We start from the raw sequence: 16,966 nt of genomic DNA, 5'->3' as shown, positions 1-16,966 counted from the left end.
AAATTCCGTAATATTTTCTATAGTTATTCTGGGAAGTGTCGTATCGAAAAGTGAAGTGGAAGCACCAGAGTGGGGAAGCACCAAGCGCCGCTAACGGCCCTCTACGTCCATTGTGAACCAATCATCGGGACTGGATCCTCGAGGTACAGTACCTACATGTATCCTCGACTTAGATCTTTGAATGCCTTGATTTTTGTGTTCTCGATTGAATTGAATTTCAGGTAAGCTGTAGCCTAATTAGGTCAGAAGAACGATTTAAGACTGTTAGACAAGCACGTGCACTCCGACTGTAAGCGAGGTCACTGGTATGGCTGGGGCGTATTTTTAATTGAACTCTGACTCGGAGAGTCTGACTTATTTATGCCGCCGCTGGACAGTACGGTACGGTACCGGTACCGAACGTGCAACGGCGACAACGGCCCGTGCCCGTGGACGCCACCGCGCTTCCCGACCCTGCTGGCTCGGCTCGACCCCTGGCCCTAGGCCCCTGCCCTTGAGCAAAGTCCGTCTGCGAATCAGATCAGAGTATGGCAGTGTATCCTATTGCCGGACACCTTTATTTCAGTGATTTAAAAATGACAACTAGAGGAAATACAATCAAGAAAAATTATCACTTGCTATTCCAAATATTCTGAAAATTATGAATATGATATTATTTTACATTTTCCAACCGTTTTCTTTGCACTGCACTTGCCGCATACCCTCCGTGAAAAACAATTATTTTCGTGCGTGACAAATTACATCATAATTCCGGACGCGCGCCGGACGGGTACGGTAAAAATATTCTTGATAATAATGATGTAAGAAAGAATTGGTGTGATTTTTTTCATGATATGTCATATCATGAGTAAATTATAAGTTTTTGTGTGCTTTCTTATAATGGATTCTGAGCAAATCTTTTATGAAAATTTGTGTTTGCCAGCTAAATTCTTTTTTTTTCAATTGCGCTATCGATATGGCACTTTCCAGTATTACTGCTCGTCATCACTCAGTCATCAAGTTCTATCGATGCGCTGTCAATCGTTGACGGCTGTCTATCACGGTAAACCTCGCGCACGGCAGGGGGTACCGAGTACCTTGAGAACTAGCCGTCAACGATCCCGGCGACGATCTGATCGATAGAGCGGACGAGATTGAATTTCGGCAATTATCAGGTCCGTATTCCCATCAGAAAATAGATCAATTGGGATCAATTGTTAATGCAAAACTATGTTATTTGGTATTTTAAGAATTTTCTGTCATTTTAAAGAAAAATAAGGTAAAAGTTAGATTTTTTCGCCTTGTTTTTGCAATCTTGTTCTTTGAATTGATCAGTGAAAATGAACTGCGGAAGCCTTGCGCTACGAAATTGACTTCGTACGCAGTAATATGCGCGTCCGGAAATATGATAGTGTCCGGTAATACAATACGTGACTATACTAGTGGATAATTTGTGGCTTAACTGCAGAATACCCCGCACACTTATTCGTTTTTCCTTTCTAATCATCGAAGCGGAAGAGCAAAAACGGAAATCAGCCCCGTGGTTCGGTCTTAAAAGCACAAAAACAAAATCACAGCGAGAGAAAATGTGCTGTGTGTGATTTCGTTTTAGGCCTAATTGTGGATCAAAAACAGAATATTGAAATCAGAAATACTTATGGGCTCTTTCTGATTTCGCTTTTAGACTATATTTGTGTTTTATGTATCAAAAACAAGTTCAGAACACGCTTTTCTCTCCGTGATTCTGTATTTGGACAATCGCACAGCGAACATCGAAATTGCCGTCGGCTCTGTCTCTGATTTCAGATTTGCTCTTCGTTCATCAATATGAAAGAGCGGCATCTAGATCTCTAAAGACTAAGTTTTAGTGAATAATTAGATCTAACACAAATACCTATTTTAGATCAAAGTTGATTTATAAGAATATGAATAATGCAATCAAAGATTTTCGGAGATTGAGAATACCATTTTTGCAAAATGGGAAATCCATGTTTTTCTTTCTTTTTTTTTAGATTTCATTCATGGAATCAAAGGATTCATCATCATCACTCCCTGGGGGTTCCCCTTTGCAACCTTTGACCTCAGAAGATGCACCAATCAGGAACCCTTCTCCTCCACCGGAGGACATCCTAACAGGAGAAGATAAGACCTTACTGGAGGCCGACACCATTCAAAACACCATGTTTAGCAAGCATTGGGTGTTTTCGATCCTTATGAAATTACTTCAGGTATACTTCAGACCCACCATTCAAAACACCATGTTTAGCAAGCTTTGGCCTTTGGTTTTGTTTAACTCTTCATGCGTTCACCTGTAAACCCCCTGTGTGTTGCATTATTTTAGGGTCTCATTCACATTCGTGCCATGAGTCACAGACTCCTAACAATAAACCTGGCCATGGTATTGTTTGTGAGGAGGGTTTATTGATTTTATCCTCTCATTTTTCAATGAACTTCCTGGCTGTGATCAGGATGTATTGATTTTTTGGGAAAACTCAACGATTCTGTAATTTGTAAACTGCGATAATCCCCTGGATAATCCGTCGAACGCTAAAGTAATGTCGCACGCGCGATCGATTGGTACACATGTACGGTATACAAAAGCGTCAGGCTATACATTGTAGCTAGGCACACTCCGGGGCATGCAATTGTTCGAAAAACAATGGGACAGGGGACGTCTATGGGAAATGTGTGGTTGTGCAAAAATGTGAACGAAACACGCCTACTGATGTGCAATAATGCGAATGTAACGCATGAAGAGTTAATCCTGATGAAATTACTTCATGTGGCCATTTCAAAAAGCTATTTGTAAGTTAAGAGTGACTTTAAGAGCGACTGGTGATCCTTTCTTAAGTGCTAACGCATCACCAATGAATATTTTGGTGTATACCTTTTACCACAAGAAAAAAGGGTCACCAGTCTTTCTTAAAGTCCCTCTTAACTTTAATACAAACAACTTTATGAAACACTCACCTGGTATATTCCAGACTAGACAGCTGGCAGCCGTCTGTTTCGAGGAGTCTTTTAACATTTTTTTTTCTCCTCGTACACAGACAGCTCGCTATCGTGCACGCACCATTAGGGGACTTGCAAAGCCAAGCAACGCAAAATCCCCCCGTCGGGGCTCTTCAATTTTTGTCTTTAATGAATAAAAAAATTGACAATTATTGTCACCAAAATGCAAATTAATATTCCCTCTTGGCATTAATTGCCAAAAAACAGAGAAAAATCAAGTTAAAAGGAACAAAAACAGTGACTTACCTCGGTTGTCACGCAAATTCACTTCCCCGTTTTGTCCGATCTTAAGTACATAAACATATGGCCATTGAGTCCCTGTACAGATCGCGCTAGAACTTCGGTCTCTGTATTTGGTGAGTGAAGCCAACGAAGTTCAGCTGAACAACCAACATGACAGAGACCGAAGCTTTTGGTCTAATTCCAGACCCACTTTTCAAAACACTGCTTATTTAGCAAGCATTGGGTGTTTGTTATCCTTTTACTTGAGAGCCACCGTAGCACCATGTCAAGCAAGTTTGGGGTGTTTTCAATCCTTATTGAATTACATCAGGTATACTTGAGATCTGTTGAGGCTGTGTGGATTCTATTGGCGTGTTACTTTGTGTAGTACAGCATGAGTTGGATGAATCATGTAATGAACTCAATAATCAGTTTTCATTATTTTTTCACTCATTCAGCTTTCTCTTACCTAGCAGAAAATTTAAACTCTCTTTGGAATATATTTTACCTTTTTTTTTTTCCAGAAAAGTAGTGATTGGGCCTGTTTATTAGTGCTAGTATTACCGAAGCATAATTCATAGTAGAATTCCACTTATTACTAAATATGAAACAAGTTTCGAATATTCCTTACTGTGGTTCATTCCCTTTAATTTCACCATTCTTCTTGTTGATTCTTTTATCCTAGCTTGTTTTTCAATTCCTGCAGCAAGTTGAGAAAGAGCAGCATTCACAGATGGAAGCTGATGCTGCTGAATTGGATGATGGGATTGGCATCTATTTGTTCTTTGGTTTTCATGCAACAAGTTACTGGCCCGATAGTGCTGTTTACCAGTCTTGGACTGTCGGACCGGTGCTAGTGTCATATCCTGTATATAATACATGTATACTCCATGATCGGAAATAAAAAAAAGTAACAAATCGTACAAAAAAAGTACTGGTATATTTAAATAGCAATAAAGTACAAAAAAGGTACTGGTATATTTATAGCAAAAAAGAGGAACAAATACTCTAAAAAAGGAACAGTTGGCATGTCTGCATGGTAGGTATATGTTAAATTCCCTTTAATTTCACCATTTTTCTTGTCGATTATTTTATCTGTTTTCAATGTATGCAGCAAGTTGAGAAAGAGCAGCATTCACAGACGGAAGCTGATGCTGCCGAATTGCATGATGGGATTGATATTGATGAAGAGCTGGAGAATGAACTGTGTCGTTTGTGGGATATGACTGCGAATGTGGTATGTGACAAAGCTTTCCACACACCGCATGGTGTGTCACCCGAAAGTAGATTGTATCTGCTTCTGATACGAAAATACAAATAGGAGTGGGCTATAAAATGGGTGATTTGGGGTTTTACTTTGGCAACAGTTTTTTGGTATTCCTTTTACCGTATCTCAACATGAAATAATATTTTTTGTTTTGGGTCCGAGAAAAAATGTGCCGGACCAATATCCGAAATGGCCGCCAAAACCCACAAAATCACATTTTTGGCCACAACTTCTTTATCTGGTGGTCTTTTTTATGGTTTTGGTGTATATTCATACGTTTCGAGGGGAAGGAAATCCTAAAATTAATGATTTTTAACCCTTATTTGTAGAGTTATAGGGTGATTTTTCCTCAATTTACAAATTTTTAGAGCATATTTTTAGCCAAATGTAGGTTTCATCGTCTTGTGGTTCTTGGATTTTAGACAATGAGCTCCACAATTGCAAGCACTTTCATACATAGCTATATTGCTTTTTTCCCTCTAATTTGGGTTTTACAGATATTTGTAAAATATATCTATGAATACAAAATATGTCATGTACATCTATTAGGGGCACACTTTTTTTCTCGGACCCGAGACAAAAAAATATTTTCATTTCATGTTGAGATACATTACAAGGAATGAATAAAAATTGTTAGCATATTAAAATGACCAAAAAAGTTTTTTTGACCAATGTATAGCCCACTCCAAATACGAACCTGTAAAAATCTTAAGCTAAATCAAAATGTTCTCAATACCAGTTGTAGTATGAATACCAAAATAAGAATTCCAGGTTTACTGGGAGCCTCCCTTCAGGTAAAAAATTAATTCAATTCCAAATAATGGTATCAGTCTTGCCATGGGTTGCAATTTGAATCTGGTTTGGGTTTTATTCCCAGAGAGAGAAAAAAAAATAAGCTTGCAGTAAAGCAGAATTTGGAGTTATGTGTTCCTAGCATCAAATGTGATTATTGTACTTTTTCCAATTTATCATAAACCAATGCAAATGTGTCAGATTGTATAGTGTGAATCAGACTTGAGTGTAGCTTTTGACAAAAGGGCTGTATGATATACCAATGATAATGATGTTTTTCAATTTTGAAAAGGGGGAAATAATACTTTTTCTCTTTGTCTTTTACTTCAGGAAGTGGCCAAATTCTTACAAGAGTGGAAGTCTCCAGACATTTTCCTTAGCGTCATTTCTAAGACAAATGCTCCAAGAATAACGGTAAGATATCAAGCAAGGTTTATCCCTTTCATTGTATACATGCTTTCAGGGTGCTACATAACTTTTTAGAAGCACTTGCCCAGTCGGGTAAGTCAAATTTTAAATAGTTGGAATATGCCCAAAAATCTGTTTCACTTTCCCGAAAAATCCTTGAAAAAAAAGTTTTAGCTAGAGCTTTCAAAAGAAAGCTTTGCCGTTTTATAAACCATTTTTTTCTCCCGTAGTTGACATAAACTGATCTACCTTGTTATTGCATTTTTTTTTCCAAAGTGATTATCCTGCCTGCCATTACCAAAATTAGGGTTAATATATCATCAACCCAAATTTTGGTCATTCTACTGTGAGAATTTTGCTTGCCCCGGGCAATTGGGCTAGTGCTTTATATGTAGCACCCTGATGCTATCAAACTTGTACGATTATCTCTAGTACAGAGCAGCAGGCTAATTATTATTTTTGGGGGGCTATCCTCCACAACTTATTGCCTGCAACATTGGATAAGCTTTAATATTGGAATGAATGGGTATTTCCTTGGCTCCTTTAAAAAAAAAAGTTTATATGGCTTATAGCATTTGAGCATTTCGGGGCTAAATTGCCCCCAGCCCCTGTGTGGGGCAGTTCGATCAATTTAAGTACATGGACGACCCTCCAAAGTGATAGTTGTTTGTTTTTCTAGTGTGAAATGTCATGCTCTCAAATTTTACCATGGCTTGAGCAGTTAGCATGTTGATTATTTTACGGTCTAGTGGTTATTACTTTTGGCTTTCAATCAGAGGGACGTTGGTTCGTGCCCCAGCCATAGCGTATTTTTCCCTCAGCAAGAAGTTTACCCACCAAGTGACTTTAGCAGCTGGAGAAATAGCACGGGTAATTCTAAAGTGTGCCTTTGAACAGGCGCCTCACAAATACTATTGTTTTATAGTGGAAATTGTTGTTCTCCTCCAGTGTTATTTCGTTTTGGGGGGTTGAATAAACTATTCCCAATAGTGCATGAATGAGTAATAAATAGAAGTAAGTTTGTTCCAACGTTTCAGCTTCATCTTGATTTAAAAGCTTTCAGGGCTCCCACAGTTAATGGAAAATCCTGGAAAAATTTGTGGTCATGGAAAGTCTTGGAAAAGTCAGGGAATCTGGAATATTTATGAAATGTCATGGAAAAGTCATGGAATAGCATTAACCCTCTTGGCTATGGCAGCTTTCCAGTTTTGCTGTGTCTCCTAACTCTCATACTCTACTGTTATAACTGGTGTTCATAATTTCCATTTTACACAGTTTTGTAACATAGTAAATTCTAACTCCGTGACGTCACGGGAAGTTGTGGAAAGCAGCAATTTAGTCATGGCATAGTCATGGAATTCTGTTTTCAAATTTTTGTGGGAACCCTGAGCTTTGTTCTTACATTGTTTTGATGCAAAACCAGGGGGTGTATCACAAAGAATTTATGTTTGACTTACAGTCGCGCTTAAATTCCTAGATGCATGCGGTATAAAAGACATTACCTTATTGGTCAGATCATGGGCACGGGACACACACTACTGCATACTGATAAGATTTATCATGTGCGCTTTGGCATTTAAGTGCGACTCTTATTAAGTCACTATTTAAAACTTTGTCAAATACCTCCAGGGGCCGTAACACAAAACTTCGCAATGATCGTAGAACATTTTCTACGATTGACTTCAATGTACATTCAATCGTGAAAATCAAGCGTACAATCAAGTGCGAACTTTAGTGTAACGGGACCCTAGTCGTTGAAATCAGTCAAATACACCTCGAAACTTTTATACCATTGCTCTTTAAATTGTAGGAGATATGCATGGGTGTCCTTGGAAACATGGCCTGCAGTTCTGAAATACGGAGAGAATTTAGCAAGAATCAGCAACTCATGTAAGTGCACATGTATTTTGATGTTTACGTTCATATTCCCTTTGTTATAGAAATTTATTACTATTATTATCAAGTTTTTAATCATATTATTCACAAAATGTCATTATTAAGCAAAAAATCACAATTGGTGAAGATGATGGGCAAGCTATCACTTACGAGGAAGCTAGGTGTAGCTATCTTTCCGAAGCGAAGCTGATGAAAGATAGCAAGTACATCCAGCTTGCTGGTCTTGACCTTTAGCCCTTATTTAATGGGGGGGGGGGTAAATTGGACCCCTCCAACAAATTTTGTTGCTTTTCCAGCACTCAAAATTTTTGACTGCATCGCTTGCTGACTTTTTACTTTCAATTCTTGTGCATCTTTTGAGACCAAATGTGCGACTTCCGGGTACGCGGTTCCAAAATTATGCAACGTTTTGTAGGTGCATGTCAGACCCCAAATTGCTCAGTGATTCCATGCACAAAGTCATGCAATGCAAATTGTGTTTTTCAACCAAAAATTATAAATGTATGATTATTTAAGTATTGCTGGTCTAAATAGATTTATTTTATGCTATTTATAATTGCAAAAGGGTCCCAGACAAAGTTTATGGGGGAAAAGTAAGTAAAAAAAACAAGGAAATACATGAGAATTAAAAAATAATAAAATACATAAGAACTTAATAATATTTCTGCAAATTTTTGTAGATATTTATCAGAAATATATATAAAATCGATACCCTCACCAAGAATAAGCATTCTACTAGCTATGTACAATGAGTTAAAGGAAAAACATACACAAAAGAAACAAATTTAGGGCGAATTTCATACATGTAAGCTTATTTGCATAATTAATGATAAAAACATATAAAGAATTGAATTTTTGACAAGTTAACTATACAGCCTTGTAGTTTACAGCCTGCTCTAGGCACGTGTAAATTTTTCATCTCTATCGCGCAATTAGCGACTGAGATCTAATATCTCATGGTTTGAAATATCCCAGTTTAATTAGGGTTTGAGGACTGAAGTTGGAATTCTGGGAAATCACTCTACAATCGAGATGCACACTTGGTATTTTATACAGTAAATAATTCTTTCTGGCATTTTCTATTGTCACAGTGACCTTAGCTTTGGCTTGTTGAGTGGTAGCGATGCTCCCACAATGGTTGAAGCCTCTCGTCTCATCTATACATGCCTCAACGATGAAGAGAGCGCCTCCAAGTGGCTGGAAACGGTGAAGAAGGATGGGGATGTTCTCAAGAGCATCACGTTTATCCTACAAAGCTCAACAAACGGTGAGTATATATTTTTCACATGGTTTGCGGGATCATAATTCCAAATAAAAAAAAAAATGAGGATGATTTAGAAAGTAGCGACCTTATTTTGCCCAGAAAGTACTTTGGAGCGTTTCATGAAAGGACTTGTCAGACGTTTTACCCGATAAAGTCTGTTCTTTCCCGCAGCTACCATAGTAACTGTGTTTTTCAGCCAATCAAATTCAAGGGAAGTTGTCAGATGTGACAACTTGTCTGACAAAAATCTTGACGAAACACTCCCCAAGAATGATTACACATTTAGACTGTTTTCGGACAATGTGAGGTTGTCTGCAGTGCCTTAATTCTAGAATAAGTTTTTGTTGAGCTAGCTGCTTTTACATTTTGAAATTCTGAGATCCAAGGTCTCAACACGCCCACGGCAGTGTACTGACTTGAAATTTATGGCCAAACTTGTGCAAGCGCAATTACTCCTTGATTGCATTCGAAAAAACAATTGTTTACCCTTAGAAGCTGTATACTGTCTTGACCTGGGAAGCGTTTCATCAATATTTTCAGCCGACAAGCTGTCAGATCTGACATCTTTCCATGATTTTGATTGGCTGGGAGGCACTTTTCCTATGGTAACCGTCGGCTAAAATAGGACTTGTCGGATAAAACGTCCGACAAGTCCTTTCATGAAACGCCACCCTGGTGGTTTCCTTATCTGTGGGTGCCATACATGGCATTTCTCTTTAAGAACTTAACCAATCTACATTCTATTTTCCATTCTGCAGGTGATTTGATCCACAATGTAGCTGATCTACTAGACCAGTTATTGGACCTTGATGATGGTCTTCTGCAAGCATGGTCCGGTCCTGTCCTCATTCAAGCCATTACCGAAGCTCTAAACCAAATCAGGTATTTATACGTTATAGCGCTCGTTGCAGAAAGATTTGCATTTTAAGTCCGAACACGGTGAATCTTGTGCCATATGCTGTTGTACATTGTGATTGTTCTGTTTGTGGATTACATATTCCCTTTCTTTTTATAGTAGTGACCACCATTTCATTTTTCCATCAAAACAATTCAGATACATAGGTGCCAAAGTGACAGTAAATATAATCTTTTCCATTTTATAGAAATAGAAAACTTTTTGGAACTGTTTAAAGTATGATGATTTTTGGTATGTTTTTTTTAAGGCTTGGAATATGATTGAGAGAAATAAAGAAAGGATTGTTTCACAATTAAAGGCCTAGTCCCACTGGCCGATGGACATAAAACGTATTCATAACGGATACAGCGGGCAAGCGAAATTTCGGGGTGGCTCCATCTGTTTTCATCCACTCCACACAATAGATGGAATAGGTGAACAATGAAATCACAGTGGGCGGATGCTCAGTGGATAGAGAGTGCATGAAACATGCATGCAAAGAGTACACAACGAATGCATAACGCTTCCCAAACGGATGGCAAGATTCTTTTCCGTTTTACATCCTCCCAGTATCTGTAAGTGCAGTAGGACAAGCCTTTAGGTTGGCAGCTCTGTTATAACCACATCTTCCTGTCTTCCTTTATTTTTTTTAATAGCGACGATCATGCAAACACCCTTTCTCTTCTTCATCATTCTCTCCAAGTTATCTCTACAACTGACTCGGGAATAAATGCACTCGGTAAGTGAAGCAATGAAGAGTACCTCATCCACTTTAAACAGCATCTGGAAAAAATTGTAATTTGAACGTAAAGACAATAGAAGCTTGCCTGTGTAAAAATATTGTTCATTTTGACTGACTGTAATTTGTGCAGTGTCCTTGTACAATTTGATCAGTTTCTCTTGAAACACAGTTTGTTTTAATAGCCCATTCCCAGAATGTAACATTTCGATGATGAGGTCTTGGGATATATACCCCATTACAATTATCGCAAACGATATTATACATTCATTTACGTCATGTTGCATAGGCCTAATGATTGTTAATTTCAGAACCATGTACCCGGAGTTGCGATTTTGTTCTCAAAATTTGTGCGAGACTTTGAAGCAATGCATAAAAAAAAATGCACGGCAGATTCATCATGCAAAGTGTCAAGGGGGGTGGGGCTGAACCAGGGGAGCGTTTCATGAAAGGACTTGTTAGACGTTTTATCCAACAAGTCCCATTTTATCCGACAGTTACTATAGTAACAGTGCATCTCAGCCAATCAGAATCAAGGAAAGATGCCAGATCTGACAACTTGTCAGACAAAAATGTTGATGAAACGGTCCCCTGCTCTCTCCTGTCTAAGTAGGGTAAATCACCATTGTCATCCCTGTTATCATGATGATTGATGATGGTGATGTTGTGTGGAGCGGTGTGGCCCAGTGGATTAGTCTTCAGACTTTGAAACAGAGGGTCGTGGGTTTGAATCCCAGCCATGGCGTAATTTCCTTCGGCAAGAAACTACATTAATCCACAGTATGCTGTACTCAACCCAGGTGAGGTAAATGGGTACCGGTAGGAAGTAATTCCTTAAAAAGCTGTGTGCGCTATGAACGCCTAGCTTAGCCGGGTAATATAGGAGCGCCTTGAGCACCTAACAAGGTGGATATGTGCGCAATACAAATACCCTATATTATTATTATTATTATGACGATGGTAATAATGAAGATAATCACTGTTATCATCATCATTCATCACTATCATCCTCATTGCACGACTTCCGTCATAATAGTAAAAGGCATTTATATAGCGCCATCTATCTAGAAATATTCTATTCCGAGGCGCATTGTTTATTATTATTTTTACCCCGGCTTTAGCTCGAGCTGCCTTTCAGCACTTAGTGCATTCAAGGAATTAATCCTGCCGGGTACCCATTCACCTCACCTGGGTTGAGTGCAGCACATTGTAGATCAACATCATAAACATCATAAGTGTTGGTTTAAATTGTTTTTACTATTGCGACAACTTTCTTTTTCCCAGTGGAGTTAAGTGAGAAAGTCCATCCTTTGGTATCATCTTTCATCTCTGATGTGTTTGAGGATGGGGTCCTATCAATAAGAGGGAGAGAGAACACCCTCGCCTCCACCATCTCCGTTCTCAGCATCATGGTATTAAGGTCGAAGGACGTTATCAAACATCTGGTAGTAAAAGGTTGGTAATGTTTCAAATTTTTCTATATGAAATGAAATCTGTTCAGTTGATTTATCACCCAAGTCAGGAGTATTTTGGGGGGATAAGTCATGCATAATGATGTTTTTTTCTTGTACTATATCAGTCAAAATTTACATCTGGTATAAAAATCTTGGTATATGATACACGGTATTGGTTAACTTTGCATCAGTTGATCAGACCAATTTTGTTGGGGGGGTTGGAAGAAGGGGACAAATCCTCCCACCATTTAAACATGATGAGAATGGCCTTTTTGAAATGTTTGAAAGGTTTGAGTTACCTTTTGAATGTGAATGGTATTATTTTTGTTGCTGTAAAAATATATAAAGATTAGATGATATTCAAATTAGATGGAATTCAGGAAATGGCTTCTGAAAATTAAGCTGCAGTCTTTATATTCTTTATAAACAATAAATATTGCCATTCTGTATTTTCTTTTGACATACGCATTCAGAAAGTAGAACAATCAAACAGCTTACTGAGATGCTTTATGTCATCCACCGTAAAGAGGCATCGTCGTCACGGAAACCGTCCACGGAGGACGAGCATCCGTCCGCTCCATCAAACAGTGAACAAAAAGTGAATGCATCAACCGATGAACAGGAACAGAAGCAGATTGATGCCAAAACTCAAAATGAAGGAGGTGACGGAATGACGCAAGGAGACGGTTGTCATGGCGATAGGAGTAACGAAGAGGACGACGATGAGGAGAGAGTTTGGTTAACGGAGCTCTTGAAAGACCAGCTCATTGATTTCTTCTGTGCCACTCTACAGGTTGCCAAGAAGGTTAGTGTATCCAAATTCAACATCTTTTTGCCCAGCTTCACATTCTGAATTAACCGAACATTTTGTTTGGCTTTTTGATTGGAAAAATCTTGGCTCCATAGATTTGTGATACCAACTTTAATAGTTTGAGATGTTTCTGGTTATGCTAAAAATGTATCTGATTATTCCTGTTTCTCATCAAATTATTTTTTTCTGTTCATTGTTGTGTCTCTCTCCTTTTATCGGCCTGCATGGACTTCAAAGTGATGTTTGCCAAGTTTCTGGTGTTTTTAGAAAATTTAGTACAGGTATCTCTGCGCAAGTCAACCTCCCACAAGTTGAATAATCGCCTAACTCGTAGCATTTTTTTTAGACCAAATTATTCAAAACAAATACCTCTTCTATAATGTTGCTGACATTTGCTCCGGGCTTTATATTATCTAAGATATGGGGTGAGGTTTAGGGTAGGGGTATAGGTAAATTGCCAATTCGTCTACTGCCAACTCATCCACTCACCACATGGTCTACTTTCATGTAGTCTAATGCCATTCCGTCCATCGAAATTTTGTCTAACAATAATTTCGTCCGTTACCTATTTGGTCCAATCATCACTTTGTTTAATCACCATTTGTCTATGGCCATTTTGTCTCGTAACGAGTTGGTCTAATATCCATTTCATTTTCATTAATTTTGCCCAATTTAACACTTAGTCCAGTTAGACCAAATGGTATATGGACCGAATGGCTATCGGACCAACTGGTTATTAGGCGGAATGGCATTTAATAGACTTAATGAAAGTACACCTTGTGGTGAGTGGACGAACTAATGGTAGACGAATTGGAAATAAACCAGGGTATAGTGTTTAACCCTATCTAGGCCGGGGTATTTTGGGAGTTCATATGGCCGGGGGGGGGCCTCCCAGGCCCCCCCCAAGATCTCGGCCCTCGACCGCGCAATCGCGCTGAAAATTGGCATGCTGGTTGCCTGGGACATAATCTCCAAGACTGTATAGTAATTTTTTTCGTGCGAATCGCTATTAAGTGATTATGCTAATTTATGCGTAATTAGTATGCAAAATCATACTTTTTCCTCTAACTCCCTAAATAAAGCTCCAAATGTACTAATTTTTGGTACTGAAACTCTTTGTGGTGTTCTTAGCAAGTGTACATGAAAAAAATTGCGATATCAAATCATTTTCTTATGTATTTTATTGTTTTTTGCAATTTCTTATGTATTTCTTTGTTTTTTGACCTTTTGTTTTTCATTGTTTTTTCAATGAAATTTGTTGGGGACTCTTCTGTGATCATAAAAAGCATAAAATAAATACATTTAGAGCAGCAAAACTAAAAATAATCATACATTTATGAATTTTGGTTGAAAACACAATTTGCATTGACTTTGTACACGAAATCACGTTTTTGAGCAATTTTCGGTCTGACATGCACTTACATAATGTTGCGTAATTTCGGAACCACATACCCGGAGGACGCAAAGTTGGTCTCAAAAGTTGCGCAAGACTTGAAAGTAAAAAGTCAGCGAGTGGCGCGGTCAAAAAATTTTGCGCAGCGAAAATATTGCGCGATTTGTTGGGGGGGGCCACCAATTCTATAAAATTTATGATTTCTGTGGACCAATCGGGCCACCAAGAAAAGAAGTTAGTGTGGAGCCTTGCTTGGTGTATCAGTAGAAACCAACAAATAACAATCCTAAACGCACATTTGCATTCTAACAGAAGTAAATAGATTGTATTGATTAATCCTGGTAGCCTGTGATCTTTGCCTGATTACATTGTTTTCCTCTCATTCTAGGACGAAGACCTACAGGGCAAACTCCGTCAGTGTGGGAGTAAAAGACTGCAGGCCATAGCAGACTGTCTTCCCGATGACAGAAACGATCTCCTAGACCTGATGCAGGACATTCAAGGAAAGACATGAGCCATTGCATCTGTTTCAAGCTTGGTTACAGAGACTTGAAGGAAACTGTCAGGGAAATTCATGAGCTATTTTTTCTTCTTAATGAGGACTCTTGGTTCTCAAACTTTACAACTGGTGAAGACGGCCATCATTTATTCATGTCCAATCATCCTGGTGCTAGCGGGAAATTCTTGATGCAAGACATTCATTGAAGACTGACGTTTGCTTGTGGTTGATTCGCTGTGTTGTCAGTAGAAACGACAGGGAATTAATGTAGGATATTCAATGATAGACATGAGCTATTTCATCTGTATTAAGCATGGTTACAAAGACTGAAAGAAAACTGTGAGGGAAATACATGAGCCGTTGCATCTGTTTCACGCATGGTTAAAAAGACTGCAAGAAAACTGTCAGGGAAATACACAAGCTATTATTTCTTCTGAATGAGAACTCTTGGTTCTCAACCTTCACAATTGGTGGAGACGGCCATCATTTATTCATGTCCAATCATCCTGGTGCTAGCAGGAAATTCTTGATGCAAGACATTGAAGACTTATGCGCTCTTGTGATTGATTCGCCTTGTTGTCAGTAGAAATGACAGGGATTTAATGTAGGATATTCAACGACAGACATGAGCTGATTCATCTGGATGAAGCATGGTTACCAAGACTTGAAGGAAAACTGTGAGGGAAATATTATTTCATCTGAATGAACGTGGCACAAATGTTGAAGACATTCATACTTTATTCATGTCCACTCACAGTCCAACCTCTCTTATCCGGCCTCCTCTTATCCGGATCTCTCTATTATCCGGCCGCACACTTGCAGAGATTTTTTTTCAATTCAATCGTGTACTTGAGGAAATAAGATTTCAATCTAAATCTCCATCCATTGCACAAAATCACTTTGATTACAAATATTTTCCAATAAAGTCTACCTACAACAACATCATCTTTCATGAAAATATCTCACCCAAATCACCGAAAGAACTTATGCAGGATAATCCAGTAAATCAGGGCGCAGCGCAAACATTTCATTACGTTCTCTTTTTGTTTCCCTGGAAAAACAACACATGTCTCACTAGCTAACGCTATAGGCCTCAAAACGGACAGCGCCATCTATTATGTTTGAGCCTACAGTCAGTATAACAATGGCTGACATTGCGAAGCTGCGATACCCACCATGATGATCTAATTTTAACACAATGTTTCATCGAGTCATTATCTTTCGAGGTATGCTCGATGTATACCTCAATCATTTTAGCAGGTAAAATATCCAACAGTTTTGGCCATCCATTGATTTCATTTCTGTAAAAATACTGCCTATAATTTGCACTGACACTGCAGTGAATAATGTCTGTACGCCCACTACAATAGATAACTTGTAGCTACCGCTGCTACTTGGGGAGGCGCAGGCAACAGCTGCGTGTATTATGTATTGGGTCTCCCAGATCCAGATAAATCTCTTATCCGGATTGGTGCCGGTCCCAAGGTCGGACCGCATTTTGTTGTTAGTGGAAATTTCTTGATGCAAATACATTCATGAATGGTTCTCAAGTCGCACAAAAGTTGAAGAGTGAAGACTTATGTCCTCTTGAGGTCAATCGCTTTGTTGCCAGTCAAAATAGTGTTGGCTGGAATGGTATTGGACTATGAAGGTATACCAGGTGATGAGTGGACGGATTGACAATAAACGAATTGGCAGTTTACCACTATATGTTGTAAAGCACCATGTTTTATGTGAAATTGACTTGAGGGATAACTTTCAGGGAAAAAACCTTGAGGCGATGGATCTTCATTAAGAGCAAGTCATAAAAATAGTGTCTTCCAGTCAATATAGGAGCATTGGACCTCTGTAACAGGAAAACAGTAATTCCTCTACCTTCATGAATGTTTTCCTGTAAATATAAACAAGTCTATGATTTAATGGAAGATATTCAAGAACAAACAAGCACGAGGGATTTGATTTCTGCAAATGGGTAAAGTTGTACTTGTACTGGGTGTTTTCGAGGGCTAGCTGCTTGTTTACTTAAGTTACACACAATTTTAACGCTACTTAGCGTTTGATTGGAATGTGGAATGCAAAAATCGGTCTCGCAATCATTTATATTGCATTTGATTGATATCCTACAAATGATTTTTTTCTTGATCACATTTTTAGTGTAAATTATTATCTTTGCCAAAATTTGAATCAAATAAAATGAAATACTTCATTGAAACATGTTACAAATCAATCTGGCATTGCATTTTACAAAATTGTTCTTTGTTTGAATGTATGTTAACATGTAATGTGATAAACCAGCAAGGACATCATTTTTTTTACAGAACATCCAATTTGTATG

General features: G+C 38.4%; 1 protein-coding gene across 2 annotated transcripts; it reads left to right on the top strand.

Annotated features, from left to right (window-relative positions):
• Window positions 1-41: 41 nt before the first annotated feature.
• On the top strand, window positions 42-16,966 carry LOC121421031 (protein SAAL1-like). 2 transcript variants are annotated; one of them, XM_041615630.1, is made up of 11 exons: window positions 42-143; window positions 1,992-2,207; window positions 4,328-4,450; window positions 5,603-5,686; window positions 7,491-7,570; window positions 8,668-8,843; window positions 9,599-9,722; window positions 10,392-10,474; window positions 11,759-11,929; window positions 12,402-12,733; window positions 14,521-16,966. In XM_041615630.1, exons 2-11 carry the CDS (start codon window positions 2,001-2,003, stop codon window positions 14,644-14,646), a joined length of 1,506 nt encoding a protein of 501 aa, XP_041471564.1. In that variant the 5' UTR covers window positions 42-143; window positions 1,992-2,000; the 3' UTR covers window positions 14,647-16,966. The 2 variants fall into 2 exon arrangements, with proteins under 2 accessions (XP_041471564.1, XP_041471563.1); XM_041615629.1 differs by having other exon boundaries at window positions 46-221.

The sequence above is a fragment of the Lytechinus variegatus genome, chromosome 9 (genome assembly GCF_018143015.1).
Source record: "Lytechinus variegatus isolate NC3 chromosome 9, Lvar_3.0, whole genome shotgun sequence".
NCBI lineage: Eukaryota > Metazoa > Echinodermata > Echinoidea > Temnopleuroida > Toxopneustidae > Lytechinus > Lytechinus variegatus.
This window is presented reverse-complemented; position numbering and strand designations above follow the sequence as displayed.